This window comes from Syngnathoides biaculeatus, chromosome 7, assembly GCF_019802595.1.
Source record: "Syngnathoides biaculeatus isolate LvHL_M chromosome 7, ASM1980259v1, whole genome shotgun sequence".
Lineage (NCBI taxonomy): Eukaryota > Metazoa > Chordata > Actinopteri > Syngnathiformes > Syngnathidae > Syngnathoides > Syngnathoides biaculeatus.
The window spans coordinates 5,663,159-5,681,005 of NC_084646.1; the positions used below are offsets into that span (position 1 = coordinate 5,663,159).

General features: G+C 43.1%; 1 protein-coding gene across 3 annotated transcripts in view; it reads left to right on the plus strand.

The window, feature by feature from the left end:
* Nucleotides 1-17,847, plus strand: part of lama3 (laminin, alpha 3) — a 42,106-nt gene that overhangs the window by 7,102 nt on the left and 17,157 nt on the right. For 2 of the 3 annotated variants that reach the window (XM_061826086.1, XM_061826088.1), the window contains exons 7-22: nt 73-203; nt 298-408; nt 1,633-1,741; nt 1,814-1,984; nt 3,496-3,683; nt 5,573-5,692; nt 5,766-5,920; nt 7,301-7,445; nt 8,729-8,828; nt 8,918-9,034; nt 10,610-10,780; nt 12,427-12,578; nt 14,284-14,475; nt 15,194-15,345; nt 16,522-16,684; nt 17,699-17,829. In XM_061826086.1, the coding sequence (XP_061682070.1) occupies nt 73-203; nt 298-408; nt 1,633-1,741; nt 1,814-1,984; nt 3,496-3,683; nt 5,573-5,692; nt 5,766-5,920; nt 7,301-7,445; nt 8,729-8,828; nt 8,918-9,034; nt 10,610-10,780; nt 12,427-12,578; nt 14,284-14,475; nt 15,194-15,345; nt 16,522-16,684; nt 17,699-17,829 (2,308 nt within the window). The remainder of the gene's footprint in view (nt 1-72; nt 204-297; nt 409-1,632; nt 1,742-1,813; nt 1,985-3,495; nt 3,684-5,572; nt 5,693-5,765; nt 5,921-7,300; nt 7,446-8,728; nt 8,829-8,917; nt 9,035-10,609; nt 10,781-12,426; nt 12,579-14,283; nt 14,476-15,193; nt 15,346-16,521; nt 16,685-17,698; nt 17,830-17,847) is intronic. The other variant, XM_061826087.1, reaches the window with a different exon arrangement.

The following is a 17,847-nucleotide window of genomic DNA, read 5'->3' on the forward strand; positions in this document are numbered from 1 at the left end:
CCCCTAACAAGTGCGGTTTACTCCCGGACCGCTTCGGTAGTAATGAAGCCTCTCCTTGTAATCCTGCGACAGGCTTGAAGTGCTGCGCTGATGCTTTGCTTCTCCGCTTGAGGGCCAACGAGGGCGACCTGCGTGGGCCGACTCACATCTCCGCTTCAGTTTCAACACGGATCCGCTCTCAGCGGATCATCTCTGATGCCGAGGTTCCAACGTGACCTAGAAACTCCTGTAAATTCACCCACTACGGTAGCCTCAAAGGCCTTTTTTTCCCCTTCTTTTTTTGCCGCTTCTGTTCAGACACTAGTGAAAAATTACAGTGGCACTAGGAGACGTCTGGATCTAAAGGTTGAGCAGCTCGAGGAAGACATGAACACAATCCAAGATGACCTGGACCAGCTTTCGCAACAGGTAGACTTCCTGAACCCCACAGCCGAGGCGAGCAGGATGGGCATTAACTTTTACCACATTTATAGAAATAGAAAATACAGAGCATCATGTAGCCATCTACGTGCATGTGCCTTTTAGAGCACGGTGGAGAGGCGTGTGAGTGTTTGTTTGTGAGCTGCGGCCCACAGCAGCTGGTGCACAAGTGTGCTCTGAATGTACACGAATGAATTGTGTACGAGCGACTGTGACTCTCCTTTCCTACATGTGAAGGCATTACATTAAGTTTCCCGTTAAAACAATACGATAGATTTACCGTAATTTCCGGCCTTCAAGCCGTGACTTTTTTCACACGCGTTCAACCCTGCGGTTTGCTGCTAATTTGTGCATTTTTTCTAACGGCCGCAAGGGGGCACTTGAGCGGAAAGAATGAGACCGGTGGAATATATGTGCTGAGGAAGTGATTTTTACTGGCCCTCTTAGCGCTGTGCTAGCATGTTGCTGCTGTGTTACTGGAGTGTCTCAGTGATATTTACCAGCAAGTTTTATTATAACCGGCCCTGTTAGCGTTAGCGTTAAACTCTTTCTGTGTACCGTCTTTCTTTGTAAATATCTTGTGTTTCAATGTAGCCACTTGCGGCTTTTACACAGCTGCGGCGTTTGTAAGTACCAAATGGTATTTCCTTTACAAATGTACTCGGTGAGGCTTGTAACCAGGTGCGCTCTGTAGGCCCGGGAATTACGGTAATTATAAAGCTTCAAACAACAGCAGTACACAGTGCGGCAATACATAAATCTGAGTACAAAACTAGACTCAAAGGTACCTTTTCTGCTCTGTTGGAACGACTAATACTGAATTTTACAGTTTTTGAGACCTTCCACTGTTGCCCAGCATGTTGTGATATTGTTTGGTAATCCACTAAAGGCAAGAAAATTGAAATATACATGTATAGTTGTACCTTGAGAGGAAGAAAAGAAAAAAATTACACATAGCATGTATGAGACAGCGGTATAATGCCTTAAGCAATGGATATTTGAATACAAATGGTGCATCAACACATGAAGACAGACAATAAGACAATACTTGTAGGCACGTGTTATTTATTCTCTGTGGAAAACGAGTTTACTAAGTTGTAAAACGTTTGTTTTGTGTCTATATGATTGTATTATACTGCCCCCCCATGCACAACTGTATGTCAAAATTTATATACAGTATCACAATATAAACATTATTTGTTTCCTGTGCAGGCCCTTCAAATATTATCCCGTGTGAATGAGTCCCTGAGCGAGAATAGACCAAAAACAGAGTGCACGGTTTTACTCAACCGTACTGAGTCTGTCCTGGCGTCATTACGAGGTACATCACATCAATGCACTGACGGATCACGTATATGTGTGCTATTGTTTGTTTGTTTTTTTTTAATATCAGATTTAATAAAAGGACCAGGCCGGGTTCCAGATGCCATCAAGGTCGGCGGAAGAGACGGGGCGGCCGTGATGGAAGACGCTCGCCGGCTCGTGGAGGAAATGAACCGCCGGGGCCGCGTCGACGCGACGGCCGCGGCCCGAGCACGCGGCCAGAAAAAGATGGCGAAAAAATGTGACCGTTTATTGCTTTCTCGGGGACCGTTTGCACACAAACGACGCTCGTTCTTCCGGTATTAACGCGGGAGAATCGGTAGAAAAGACGAATCTCTTTTTATACCTCATATGTAACAATCATTTCTTCGGGTTTGAAGCGGATGGACAGCTTCCTGATTTTACCTTTGAACTCTGCCTTTTTCTCCCCTCTCGAATCAGATAATGCGACAGCGATATGAAATACAAAAAAAAAAAATAGTGGCTCTGTACGAATAGTGCGTCGAAAAGGGGCAAGCGTGTGAATTTGAGCTGCTCTAAAATTAGGTAAATAACATACTAATAAAATATATAAAATAATAAAAATAAAATGATAATAACAAAGATAGCAGAAACAAATAAAAACAGAGAATAAAATAATAAGTAACAAATAGTAGTTATGCTACTGGTAATAATAATAATAATAATAATAGGCGGCACGGTGGATCAGCCGAGGTCCCGGGTTCAATCCTCGTCAGTGTGGAGTTTGCATGTACTCCCCTGTGCCTGCGTGGGTTTTCTCCAGGCACTCCGGTGTCCTTCCACCTCCCAAAAATATGCAATATTAATTGGACACTCTGAATTGCCCTTAGGTGTGATTGTGAGTGCGACTGTTTGTCTCTATGTGCCCCGCGATTGGCTGGCAACCGGTTCAGGGTTTACCCCGCCTCCTGCCCGTTGACAGCTGGGATAGGCTCCAGCACTCCCCCCGTCTCTCGTGAGGATAAGTGGCTAAGAAAATGGATGGATGGATAATAATAGCTGGCGACCAGTTCAGGGTATACCCCGCCTCCTGCCCATTGACAGCTGGGATAGCCTCCAGCACTCCCCGCAGCCCTTGTGAGGATAAGCGGCTAAGAAAATGGATGGATGGATAATAATAACAGAGATGACATGAATGGACTTTATTGTACCTGAAGAAGTGTTCCTCAAAACAAAGCGCTGACACGTGGTTTAAGTTGCTGTGCCTTCTAGCAAGTTATCTTAAATGTAAATAAATAGTACAAAGGGAATATTATGAATAATATGTGTAAAGAAATTGTGAGTGCGGCTGTTTGTCTCGATGTGCCCTGCGATTGGCTGGCAACCGGTTCAGGGTGTACGCCGCCTCCTGCCCGTTGACAGCTGGAATAGCCTCCAGCACTCCCCGCGACCCTTGTGAGAATAAGCGGCTAAGAAAATGGATGGATGTGTAAAGAAATAAAAAAAGTTTAAAAAGTACGTTTTTTTTTTTCAAAAAGAGCCCATTTTGGGAATTGAAAAAGGACCCCCACTAAAAAAAAAAAACAACAACATAGGAATAAAATCACTGTCTATGATCCTCAAATGAGAAATTGGCGGAAAACAATCACACAAATAGACGAATTCAATCTTACACTAATCTACGCAGAGGTTGTTGAAGAACATCCTAAAATTGCTGGACGATGATTTCACATTCAAAGAGTAACAAAATAGGACCAGTGCGACTTCAAAGAATGTTTATGTCCTCCTCAGTGCTTGACGCCATCGCCAAGATGGCCGCCGCGAGACCGAATCAGCAGACCCTGAACCAGACCGCAGACTCGCTAGCGGCCTCGCGGGCTCTCTTCAGAAACACGGCGGCCGTTCTGTCGGGTGCAAAGGCCTCAGTAAGAAGAGCGAGACGGGTTCGTTTGAAGAGCGCCACAACCCGACGTCTGCAGGTAAGACCAAACGCAAGCCTCCCCCTGACTTTATTGAGGCTAGCATAAATAGCATGCTAGCATCATCATCATCACACACGGGCAAACAAACATTAACACTTTACACAAAAATAATCAAACTCACTTTTTTTGGGGCGGGGGGTGCATTTACAAGCAATAATCAATACAAAACAATATCACATAGGGAGGGAAGCAGAAACATATTTTTCTTCACACTTTTGCCACCAATGACAAAAGAGGACATCTGAAACTGATGAAAAAAAAAAAAAGGATTAAACCTAACAGCAGCAACCGCATGATTGCAGCAGATGGCGCCAAAGTAATACTTGTCATATCATTATCCAAGCCGCTTATCCTCACAAAGGTTGCGGGAAAGCTGGAGCCTATCCCAGCAAGCTTCGGGCAAAAGGCGGACCACGGCCCCGAACTGGTCGCCAGTCAGTCGCAGGGCAGATATCGACACCATCACTGAGCGGGAATCGATCCCACGCTGCCCCGACGCAGGCGTGCGTACCACTACTCCTTCAAAGTGATACCTTCATACTTTAATTTGAGCGTTAAAAACGTTGCATAGCAGAGATTTTCAGTGAATGGTGGAGAAAAGTTTTTGTATTCGTGAACACCGAATCAAGTTTATCAGAATTTCACTGTATCGAGGTTTTATTTTCTGTTTTGAGCAGCTGTGTGTCCTTTGGCATCCCCTACGAGAAAAGAACCTGAACAAAAATAGTCCAGTGTACCTTTTTCCTTTCATATAGGTGAGCTGGATTTGGGATGAAAATATATATTTTTTTAAAATGTAAAAGAGGTGTGATTGTGAGTGTGGCTTTTTCGAGACATGCCCTGCAATTGGCTGGCAACCGGTACGAGGTGTACCCCGCCTCCAGGCCGTTGACAGCTGGGATAGGCTCCAGCACTCCCGCGACCCCTGTGAGGATGAGCGGCTAAGAAAGTGGATGGATGGATGGATGGATAAAAAGAATTTGGTTCTCTTAACTTTTCTTTCGCTGTTGCGCCTTGCTTGAAGTCGTCTGGTGCCCCCTCGGGCAATGATTCTCATCAAGTGGGTCGGAACCCAAAAGTAGGTCGTGGAGTCATTTTGGGTGACAGACAGATATTGCTATGTTTATGTATTTAGATTTTTTTTTCCAGTGCAGTAGAGAAATTCCAAATTCCCACATGGAACATATTATGTAAGTAACAGTAATTTACGTACTGTGTTGTGTTCTTGCCATCGGTTGACTCCGTAAACAAATACAGTGGTGCCTCGGTTCTCGACCACAATCCGTTCCAGAAGGCGGTTCGAAAACCGATTTGTTCGAAAACTGAATCAACCGCCGCGCGTTATGTTATTTCCGTGTTTTTTGGGGGGGTTCGTTCGAATTGACAATAACAAAGCGCGTCGTGGGTGGGTGAGCTGGTCGGGCCGCGCGCGTTCTGTTATTTCCGGGTTTTGTTCGGGGCGTTCGAGTACCGATTTTCGTTCGAAAACAGAAGTAAAAAAATCTGGAAATTTTCGTTCGAGAACCGAGGCTGTACTGTACTACGTACTCTGTTGTGTTCTTGCCATCGGTTGACTCCGCAAACAAATACATTGCTGCTCAGCCTCTGGCTAGCTTGCGTCATGGTTAGCAATATGCTATTGGAGGTATGCCAAAGTCATTTGAAACGCTTTTTAAAAACAATATCACTGTACGTGTGTTTTCAAATGGGATTTAAAAATATATATCCATGTTCTTTACGCTAATACTTGAAAGTCCACTGTTCTAGAAATTTTGTGACCTACAAAAAAATTACTTGACATGAATTTTAAAATCATGACCTCGGTCAGGATGCGTTCTTCCACTCAGCCAAGTAACTTGTGTCGCCTTGAATATTTGACCCGGCAGCGCGATCACGATCAAACCGTCACGGAGACCCGTTCCCTCCTCGCAGCGACCGAGAGCACGAGAAGAGATCCGCTCCAAAAGATCGGCGCCATCTTTTTGGAGCTGCGGGACGCCAAACACGTGAGCGGAGACCTCCGACTCGACCGGTTCGGTTTGTTTGGGTTCGACGGCGCTTTCTGTCTTTCCACGGCAGGGCTTCGAGAAGGAGGCGGCCCAGTTAGATGGCGCCGAGCGGCAGCTGCGAAAGAGGCTCAGTGACGTCCTCCGTGTTGCGGCCAAGATGGAGACCGTCGGCGAGGCCGAGGAGCACGCGCGGGAGCTCAGCAGATTGGCCACAGACATGCAAAAGTGGGTGTACGCTTCATTTCTTCATGTCTTATATGCCCAATATTTTCTTGTACTTTTGGGGACATCTGTTAAATAATAAAGCCACTGAGTGGTTGAGTGGGCTAACTCCGTTTTTGTCATTTTGCAGGAGAGTGCTTTAAACTTTTATAGCTTGTAATCAAATCTGGGAGAATGATATTTTATCCTTTTTAATTTGCAAGATGACTTCCTCTGGAAACTGCGGAAAACGACTGCAGTATTACCTTTTGCCGTCTAGTGGAAGAGCATTTAATTGTTCCCCCTGCCGTTATATGTCACCGGGATCGCTAGTTGAACAATATTTGTGGTAAATGAACAATATTATAACCAATCAAGTAAAATAATTTTCCACATGGTATGTGGCGATTTTGCACGGCACACTCGGTGGGACTCGCTGCTCTAGGGGGCGCCAGAGAACGGTCGTGAACGATCTTGCTAAATTAAGATTTCTTAAAGGCTGATGGTTACTGTGAGCTGCCCCTCCATTAGTGGGCGCTACAGGACTTTAAGGGAGGTGCTGCACCTCGAGAAAATTACCAAAAATATAAAAGGCTGTGGGTGGCACGGTGTCTCAGCTGGTAAAGCGTTGGCCTCACAGTTCTGAGGACCCGGGTTTGATCCCGGCCCTGCCTGTGTGTAGTTTGCATGTTCTCCCCGTGTCTGCGTGGGTTTTCTCCGGGCACTCAGGTTTCCTCCCACATCTCAAAAACATGCAACATTAATTGGAGACCCTAAATTGCCCCAAGGTGTGATTGTGAGTGCAGCTGTTTGTCTCGATGTGACCTGCGATTGGCTAGCGACCAGTTCAGGGTGTACCCCGCCTCCTGCCCGATGACAGCTGGGATAGGCTCCAGCACTCCCCGCGACCCTCGTGAAGATAAGCGGTAAAGAAAATAGATGAATGGATAAAAGGCAGTCACTCTTTTTATCTTTATGATAGTACTGAGCCACGAGATTTTTTCCTATTCATATCTATTAAGTTTTCTAAATTGTATTCATTGCAGTATACTACTTATCATGAATAGGATTGTTTTCTTCTGTAATAATTTATTTTAAAAATGTTTAGATTTTATTCATGCATTTATTTGCAACAAATATTTATATACTGACTTATTTTGTATTATGCTGCTTTCTAATGTTACTCATCCAGAGTGGAAATTTATTACATTTTTTATTATAATACTGTACTTTATTTATTACATTAGTGATACTGCAATGGAAAATTGTATACAGTGATTGGTTTATATGATTCCACTCCCCAAATAATATGACAAATTCCCAAGGATTTTTTTTCTCTTTTTCACTCTGCAACAAGTTCATATGAGAAGTCTAATTTCTTCAAACGATATTTGCTGACCACAGTGCTGAATTTTATGACAGAATGCATCCCATTCCCACGTTCAACACCACAAAGCAGCCAAACGAACCCGACGTTTTAAACAGTGTCGTGGAGGACGCGGCGATTGCCGCTAATCGGTCCGGCGCGGCTGCCGACGAAGCCTTGCAGGTGAGCCAAGTGTGGGCGAGATTTTGGAGCCAGTGAGAAAGTCCATTTATGTCATTTTTGCAGCGTAGTGATTTCGGTTACGGTATGTGACTTACTTAAAGTCCCACTGACATCCCTGTATACATTGTAAAATAGATATTGTTATGAAATTACATATGATATTATTCACTTCAATGTCCATACGAAAAAATAAATGTGAGCGGAGAGCGCGTCATCCATGCGTAAAGTTGCGGAAGTCCCACTCGACATCTAAGTGGCAGCCATATTGCCTGCAACGTCTGTTGATGACGTCACACTGGGACATTCGCAGAGGAGCGACAGAGATTTTCGGAATTTTCCGACGCCCCTTCTGACACGGAAGCTCTTTTCGAAGAAGAGAACATCTCACAGTCGAGTGAAGTGACCGGGGCAATATTGGCCTATCGTTTCGAGCCATATTTAGATGATATGCGGCTCACTTCTAACTAACAGCAGACTTCCCGGCAGTATGTAGCGTACTCAGCCGCGAGCGACGACAACGCCGTAAAGCGGCCCGGCCCGGCACCGCAATGAGCCACCGCATTGTCGCTTGCTAAAGGAAGGATTACGTCGTCCCTACCTTCTTTTTTTTTTTGGATAGCTCTACACACCTACCTGTCATTTGGAACCCACGAAGCTCTCATGCTTTGCACCTGTGCAATCCATTTTTCACGACAAAGCCGGTATTTTGGAAACATGTGAAGAGTGAATCCATCCTCATAAGTGTCGGAGCAATATCGAGCAATACAACAAGCCGGCGTTTTGGCTAACATGGAGGAACAAAGAGCTATCTGCCCGCAGGTAAAACTGATATAAACACACAAACCCGCCTGAGTGGGTGTTTGCTAATAACGTCACTTCCTGCTTCTTCTCCAAAACAAATCCCTCCAGAAGATTCTCATGGCGAGAGTTACAAAAAGCCATATACGTCAAAATCATGTTGTGTGGTGAAAAAACGGATGGGTCCATTCCAGCTACTTTTATTTTTTAAATTACAAACATACTAAAAATAATTCTTTACGTGTCAGTAGACCTTTGTTTAACCTTTGTTTAGTGCAATGGTGATGTAAGTCCAAACATGAGTCAAAAATCTTCTGAGTGCAATAACAGACTGGCCCGTGTATGTCAAAATCTGGATTCATCTGAATGAGATGCCATTTCTCGGTTCAGTTATGTATTTGAACACAGATGAAACGAGCCCATTTTAGTTCTCATTGGCTCCATTAGCGTTAACATGTTTAACAAAGTTGTTCTGACTCGAAAAGGATGCGACGCGGGACGGTCGGCTTTTGGCAACGGCGGCGCTGAGAGACGATTCGACTCGTTTGTGGACCGCGGCCAACCGCGGCCGTGACGGCGTCAGGGGTGTGTAAAAACAATCCCGAAACAAAACGAGTGTGAAGTTTCATTTGAAATGTGCAAATGATGGCGCGATGACATGTTTTATTCAATAGAGCTCTCGCAGTCACTGAACGTGCTCAAGGACGGTGTCACAAGACAGAAAGAAAAAGGCGAATCTTTGCGATTTGACATCTCCAGAATGAGCGATCGCCTCAAAAGCCTCAAAACAGGTCAGTGGCTCACTCTGTGCACTCCGGACTTTTTATATTCATACTTATTTATTGACGCCGTCAACACTTGCCTGCACCATTGCCAATGACTCATTTTAAAAGCGCCGGGGATACGCCGGGCCACGAAATGACCAAAACCTTCTTCACAGAGCTACCGAGAAATAGAAATAGACCCGATAGAGAATGAAATCTGCACACACACACGCGCATACACATATCTCTTAAGACTACAAAGTAAAAAGAGAAGCGATCATCATAACTTCATCCACATTTTGGAATAAATACTAGAATTTAGCTTGTAAATGTAAATCGTTACTTCCGAGGCCAGCAGAGAAGGCCTTGCTGGCAACAGTTCGATTTCATGGAGGAAAAAAAAAAGTACTTTAATCCAATCTAGACTAAAAACGCAATTTGTTTTAAATTTAAGAGTCAGTTTCTAATATTACAAAAAAAAAACATTATTAACAAACTAGGACTGTTGCATAAAAATTGGAATTCATGGGGTATAAAGAAATTAAATAATGAAAAACGAAGATAGTAATATTAGGTGCAAACAGAACGGTCGGTCCGCTGGAAAGCATAGGTCTCACGGTTCTGAGGTCCCGGGTTTGATCCCGCACTCGGCTTTGTGGATTTTGCATGTTCTTCCGGTGCCTGTGTGGGTTTTCTCCGGTCACTCCGGTTTCCTCCCACATCCCAAAAACATGCAACATAAATGGACACTCTAAATTGCACTAAGGTGTGATTGTAAGTGCGGCTGATTGTCTCAATGTGCCCTGTGATTGGCTGGCAACCAGTTGATGGTGTACTCCGCCTCCTGCCCGTTGACAGATGGGATAGGCTCCGGCACTCCCCACGACCCTCGTGAGGATGAGCAGCTAAGAAAATTGATGGATGGATAGGTGCGAGCACTTGTATTATGGGAGAGAAATTCACATTACATGAAAAATGTCATTCAGCAAAAGGTGAAGTTATAATTTTACATTTTAATGAGAATAAAATCACATTTTAATATCCAGGTCTATCATGAAAGAACGTGTAATATCAATAAATATCCTAATGTTACTTGAATTTAATTGTAGCATAATGGACAAAATTTTTCATTTTAACAAAATAAATCTGTAATATTACAGGAAAAAGATATTCCAGAATGTGATATAAAAATGGGACCTTATGAGAATAAAGTGATAATATTATGAGAACATAATTTTCCAGAAAGTGTTTAGAAATGTGTAATTTGGGAAATAAATTCATCATATTGTTTGATTAAACAATTTGAGGAATGCTGAAGTCCAAATTTTGTACATGACGAAAAAATGTAATTCACAGGAATAAAATCTTACAAAAATGCTGTCATACCATGTGATAAATCCATAATTGTACTATAAAAACAAATCTTTTAAACTTTGAATATTGTATTAATTTTTTCAAAATTGTATTTTATTTTTAAAGTTTTCAATAATATATCTTTGTGGATTTTCCAATGAGCTGAAATCTCTGTGGATTGTGTCTACCTATTTATTTATTTGTTTGCTTGTTTATTTGTTCATTTATCTGTTTGTTTATTTATTTCAGCCGGTGCGGACGTCCTCGTGGACTCTGCCAAAAGAGCAGCGTCCGCTACAAACGAGACTGTCGCTCATGTGACACACAGACTGAGGAATATCAGACAGGAAATGGACAGATTGACTTTGAACAACAGCGATCTGGCTTTAAATGACATTTTAGATAACGCACAACAAGCCGGTAAGTGGCTCATAACAAGTCCTCAACGAGTCGCTCATTAAGAGAGAAAAAAAAAGAGGAAAAAAAATCAGAGCATCATCCGACCGTGACGCCCGTGCTCTGCCCAAATTAGATGGCGTAGACGAAAACCTCCACGATTTAGCGTCACCCATCTGTCGAGAACATCTGGAGGCGGTTGGGGCTCATTTGTGTGAATTCCGCAGTTTGCTCAAAGTGTGACCTTTGGAATGAGCCAGGCAAAAAAAAAAAAAAAAAAAAAAAAAAAGTCGTGCGCTCTCTCACACTGACAAACTAACACCTCAAGTCTCGTCTTGTATGTCACAACTCTCTTCGAATGCAATGCTAAAATACTCACATGATTGAAGGTCGTAGTGCAACTGTCAGTCAGTAGCCATGCTAAAGTCCGATATTCTCTGTTCAACAGTGTGGCGGGACGGTTGAAGGGCTGTAACTTTTGTTTAAGATTTTTGTTTTATGGACACAACATCTCAGGGACATCACAAAGGCATTTAAAAAAAAAAAAAACTCTTGAATGTATGGCTTTTTGGCCCTTGCAATGTTCCAAGCCACTTGATATGATGCAAGCATTAGTCTTTGGATGCTTCATTATATTTTTTAAAAATGTAATTTAATTTAAAACTGCATCTGCTTTCCTGTGTGATTTTTCAAACTCATGATTGCAAAATTTTTGTTCCTTCTGGAAATTCCAGGTCGATGTTAGCATGGAGCATTGAAATGAGATAGACAGCTGACAGAAAAGGGAGAGAGTGGCTTTTTTCACTCCCCCAAAAAAAAGAGCTCTCCCGCTGTAGTAAAAATGTCCTGTATTCATCGACATAGCTGACATTTTGAGATCGAAATTGACAAATTATTTTCTCCAAAAATCACTGCCCAACGGGGACGCTTCGAGCTATTTTCATTGAATGCGAAAGCCAGTTTTGCGAAAATACCGTGCTAACCTTTCCTGCTACGGTCACGCGACCGTCGTTGTAAAATCGCAAATATCGTAATAAACACAAGCGACGCTCACTTGCAACGACCGGAATGAACTCAAGCAAATGCACATAAACAAAATTTCAATATGCTTTCGAGCCTTCAGGAGAGCCGCAGGAAAAGAGCCAAAGAGCCGCATGTGGCTCGAGAGCCTCAGGTTGACCACACCAATACTAGACTTATCACATTCCTTGTGTTGGGGACCTGCTGTTCCACCAGTGGCCTCAAGGGGCCTCAAGGTGTATGAAATTGTGTGCAGATTCCCCAAAGAAGAGAGAGAAAAGCTAGGTCCTCCATCCCCATTAGCATACAGGAACTTCAATAAATATTTATAATACAATACTATTAGTAGTATTTCAAAAGTACATCTTTCTCATAAATTTTAAATGTATATAATTTTTTATAGCTATTTGTATTTGCAAAATTAACATTACTTTCTTCTAGGGACTTTAAAAATATTTTACAACAATGAAAACTACAAATTTTAACGACATTGTAAGATCATAGAGACTTTATTTGCATTTTTTTAATTCGGCGTGTGAAAAAATCCAGTCCGTTTTTTTTTTTTTTTTAACTCAAATACTGCATGTAATGTCAGCAAATATGATTCGCCATTGCCAACTGTTGAATGGTGTGTTAACGGCTGATTTCAGTGAGGAGTTTGGAAACGGTGCTCCCGATGGTGAGAGAGAAGTTCGCCCGAGTGGAGGCCCTGGGAAAGACGTCGCCCCCTAGTGGCAACGTGACAGAGAACATCCGCAGGATCAGGGACCTGGTCCAGGAAACCAGGAGCTATCTTAACAGGGTGACGTATTATGACCCACGTCATTTGGGGAGCAGGGTTAGCAATTCCAAAGTGGCGTCGCCGTCGTTTGCGTTTTGTCTTCAAACTCGTAGGCTTATTTGTCTCATATGAAGAAGAGAAAACTTGAGATTTTTAAAATATACCTGCAAGAAAAGGGTGGCTGAGGTCAAAATCAAAATACAAGATTCATTTTTTTCTCTGCGAGAATAAGGCCATGAAATATCATAATTGTACCAAGAAATTGTATTTTTCATTCATTCATTAATTTTTTTACTTGATTGAAATCTTTGCACATTAAACAATTTTCTCTATTTTATGAGAATAATTTCACTACACAACAAGTGAAAAGCCATAATTTTATACAGTATTATGTAGATAATTTTAAGAAACTTAAAAAAAAAGCAGGAACATAATAAAAACATTGAATCGAAATAGTGTAAGAAAGGCAGCACGGTATGATAATAAAAATATAAATTATAGGACTGACAATACTGTACAAGTACAAAGTCCAAATATTTTGAATGAAAAATTACAATTTTCAAAAAAGTTAACTTTCAACATAGAGTTAAAAACTTCATAGTTTAGGGAATTGTGTCAAATTAATTTTTGTCGCGGGCCACAAACTAGTTATGGTTTCCCTCAGAGGGCTGTTATGACGGGGATAACAATATATTTCATCGCCTCATCATATTCACAAAAAGACATCTCAAAAATAACATCTCAAGGTTATCATTTATGATATGTGACCATTTAAAATTTTGGTTTAGAGTCTCTTGAGAATCATGGCAGTCGCCACAGATGATTTGCCTTTGCGGGCCACATGAAATCATTTGGTCGGCCAGATCTGGCCCCCGGGCCGTGAGTTTGACACCTGTGGTTTAGGGGAATAAATTCATAGTAGGTAAAAACTGTGCCATTGTACAATTACCTAACAAGTCAGCCATTATTAAAACATAAAAAATGATAGGAATAAAACAAAAAATATGGCAAAACTCAATGTAGATTCTGTGGAGCTGACAGTATAAAAATGTTGTTGCCATGACGGCGAGCAGGCAGAGCTGGGCTGTTGCAACAAGGCTAGCGTTTACTACAGGCCACGAGTGTAAAGAAAAATATGGAAGTCAATTAGTGCCAGCAGGATTTGAATTTGAAATGCCACAGAAAACAGGATTAGAATTTGAAATGTGAAGTGATCCCATTTTCAACAGTTGCTACAATTTGCTGTATGAAATCCAACCGGCTATAATTCCCTGTCTGAAATTCGCTGTTTGAAACTACAACCGGCTACAATTCACTGACTGAAATTCACCGCCTGTGCCACCGGGCAGGGTTACTTCAGGTCAGAACCGAACACCCAGCCAATCGCAGTCACGCTTTGTTGGTCACGTGATGTCAACATACAAAGAAAGCGTAACCGGATTGGCTGACGGCGAATTTTAGACAGCTAATCGTTGCAATTATTGAAAATGTGATCACTTGACATTTCAAATTCAAATCCTGGTGGCACTAATTTACATCCACAGAAAAAAACACAGTGCAAGCGTAACTTGTATTTTTGCTCGTGGAGGCAGAAATTTGTCACCAAAGAGCTCTTGCCAATGTTCCGTGCATCCACGCATCGCCACACACAGAGTAACGTCATCTTTGTGAATGCTGGCCGAGTTTGCAAGAACCCGTCAACTTTTCAACTGTCGTTTTTTCGCAGCTCTCGCTCGCTACCCTTTTCAACGGAAAAGGTCACATTGAGCTCCGTCCACCGAGCACCAGCGAAGACGTGAAGGCCTTCACAGCCATCGAACTCCTCCTCGGCGTGGACAAAACGCCGGCGGAGCGCGGAAAACGTCGGGAGAAGCGGCGAGACAACGACATGTTTGTGTTGTACCTGGGCGCCGAGGACGTGAGTAACGCGTCAAAAAGAAGCTGACAGTCAACAGTTATACTTAAACACTTTTTTCAGGTTTCTGTACTTTTACTCTTGTCAGGTTTTTACTTTTACTCCCTACATTTGGAAACAGATATCTGTACTTTTTCCTCAATGTTTTTTCAAAATAGGCTGTGTACTTTTTTTTTTTTTTTTTTTTTATACCTCCACGGATACTGACACACTGTAAAAAATGACTGAGAAGCAGGGTCAACCACGCTCGATTGATTCCAATCTTGGAGACTTATACAGTAGGGGTAACTAACAGTGTACTTCTACTTAAGTACAAAGTATGAGTATTTCAGCCTCCTCTGAGTGTGGATCAGCTGGTAAAGCTTTGGCCTCACAGTTCTGAGGTCCTGGGTTCAATCCGGGACCCACCTGTGTGGAGTTTGCATGTTCTTCCCGTGCCTGTGTGGGTTTTCTCCGGGCACTCCGGTTTCCTCCCACATTCCAAAAACATTAACTAGACGCTCTAAATTGACCATAGGTGTGATTGTGAGTGCGGCTGTTTGTCTCAGTGTGCCCTGCGATTGGCTGGCAACCAGTTCACGGTGTACCCCGCCTCCTGCCCGTTGACAGCTGGGATAGGCTCCAGTACTCCCCGCGACCCCCGTGAGGATCAGCGGCGAAGAACATGGATGGATGAATGATTGTGGAGCAAAACCAACCACGCGATGTCGTCTCGTTTCAGGGATCCGGCGACTACGTGGGGATGGCAATCAGGCGCGGCGTCTTGATTTGTGTCTACAAGCTTGGCGGCGACGTCCACCAGGTGGCAACGAGTCCTATAACAACGTTCAGCGGCGCGCACACCTCCAGTTTGGACCGCGTTGTTTTTCACAGGTTCGGCGACATTTTGTCTTGGCGGACTGAAGGTCTAAACCAGTGATTCGCGCATATTTTATTTGAGAAACAGCTCAAGGTACACAGTAGGTTGAATTGTATCTAGGCACCTGTTCTGTTTTAGTGCATTTTCATATTGGGGTGGAGTTAAGTTTAACCTGGGTTGCTAGTAGAAGTTACAGCCAAACATTGATTGGATTTTTTTCTACCGTAATTCTCGGCCTACATTGTGCCCACATTGAAATGCGAGCTATTTAGAGAAAGAAAGACGGTACACAGAAAGAGTTTAACGCTAGCGCAGCGCTAACGCTAACAGGGCCGGTTAAAATAAAACTGACCGGTAAATAGCACTGAAACACGCCAGCAGCAACACGCTAGCACAGCGCTAACGCTAGCGCATCGCTAACAGGGCCGGTAAAAGTCACTTCCTCGGAACATATATTCCACCGGTCTCATTCTTACCTTTTCCGCTCGAGTGCCCCCTTGCGGCCGTTAGAAAAAAAAATGCACAAATTAGCCGCATCACCGCATAAACCGCAGGGTTGAAAGCGTCTGAAAAAAGTCACGGTTTGTAGGCCGGAAATTACGGTAAATCAAATAATCTATAAGATATTTATGGTGTAAAAATAATTTTGATATTCAAGTGTATTAGAATCATAGTTTGAGGTATATTTATGGTTTTAATAATGGCAAGTCTATACATTAATAGCGATGTCAATTATGATTTTCGCTATTTGTGGCTGGTATTGGTACTCATCCTACAGCAAAAATGAGTTTTATAATTAACTGTACAGATCACATAATTGCACCAAACAAGTGCTGTACTTGAAACTTCTCCCCTCACTTCAACATAGTTCCTTGGCACCAAGATGAAACGAAATGATGCCAAAGCACTACTTTTATATTTGATGAGGCTTTGGTGCCAGCTCTTGACATCTTAGGAGAATAAGGAAGTTTTTCCAGCGAATGACAGCAAATTGGGGGAAAAATGTATTAATGTGTATAATAATTTACTGACGAATTCAGCATTTATATGGATTTGTTCAGTTGAACACAAAAGTATTCTGTTGCATGAATTGCACCTTCTGCCATTTCGTGGAAGTTCATTCCATCGCTCTTCCTGTTTAAGTCGCTGGGAAAGACAGAAATAATTTTGCGGTAAATTTATTCTCGCAGACTTTACCACGATGCCGAAGTCAATGTGACGGCGAACTTCACGTCAGAGCGGCCCGTCCCTTACGCTCCCAAACGTCACCAACCGGATACCGTGAGCGGAATCCTTGACCTGGCTCCACAACGCACGGTTTTCTACGTCGGCGGCTACCCTCCACATTTCAACGTAACACCCCCCCCCCCCCCAAACATCTAAAATCTAAACAAAATTGTATTGAAATGTATGTGCTTTAAAAGTAAAATACAATACGACTGAACTGAATTTAAGAAAAGCACTACCATGGAACAAACAAAACATTGTACACTTTGGATATTTTTCCGTAATTTCTGGCCTACAAGCTGCAACTTTTTTCACACGCTTTCAACCCTGCGGTTTATGCGGTGATGCGGCTAATTTGTGCATTTTTTTTGCACGGCCGCAAGGAGACACTCGAGCGGAAAAGGTAAGAATGAGACCGGTGGAATATGTGTCCCGAGGCAGTGACGTTTACCGGCCCTGTTAGTGCTGCGCTAGCGTTAGCGCTGTGCTAGCCTGTTGCTGCTGTGTTACTGGTGTGTCTCAGTCATATTTACCGGTAAGTTTCATTTTATCCAGCCCTATTAGCGTTAGCGCGGCATTAGCATCAGCGCGGCTAGCGCTATCAACCCTGCAGTGATTCAGCTAATTTGTGCATTTTTCCTAACGGCCGCAAGGGGGCACTCGAGCGGAAGAGGTAAGAGTGATACCGGTGGAATATATGCGCCGAGGAAGTGACTTTTACTGGTATGTTTTTTTTTTTTTTTTTTTTTTAAACTAGCACCGCGCTAGCGTTAGCATTAGTGCTGCTCTAGCATGTTGCTGCTGTGTTACTGTCACGTCTCAGTGATTTAGGTATGCTTTTTTTAACCGGCCCTATTAGCGCGGCGTGAGCGTTAGACTCTCTGTGTACCATCTTTCTTCGTAAGTATCTTTTGTTTGAATGTGAGTTTCACTGTGGGCACTTGCGGCTTTTACACAGTTGCGGCGTATCTATGTACCATATGGTATTTCCTTTACAAATGTACTCGGTGAGACTTTATAACCAGGTGCGCTCTGTCGGCCGGGAATTACGGTAATTCTTTTGCAGAGCACGAGAGCGTGTGAGTGTCATTTTGAGAATCCCAAATGTAGTAAATGTGTTTTTATCGTTCCCCATCGCAGCCTCCCGAGGATCTCCGGTTCCCGAGGTTCCGAGGCTACATGAAACTGTCCTACATCAACAACGAGCCACTTTGCCTTTACAACTACAAGCGTGCCGTCAACATGCAGGAGGCTGGCGAGAGGGCCCTAACGTAAGCGCCGTTGACGGG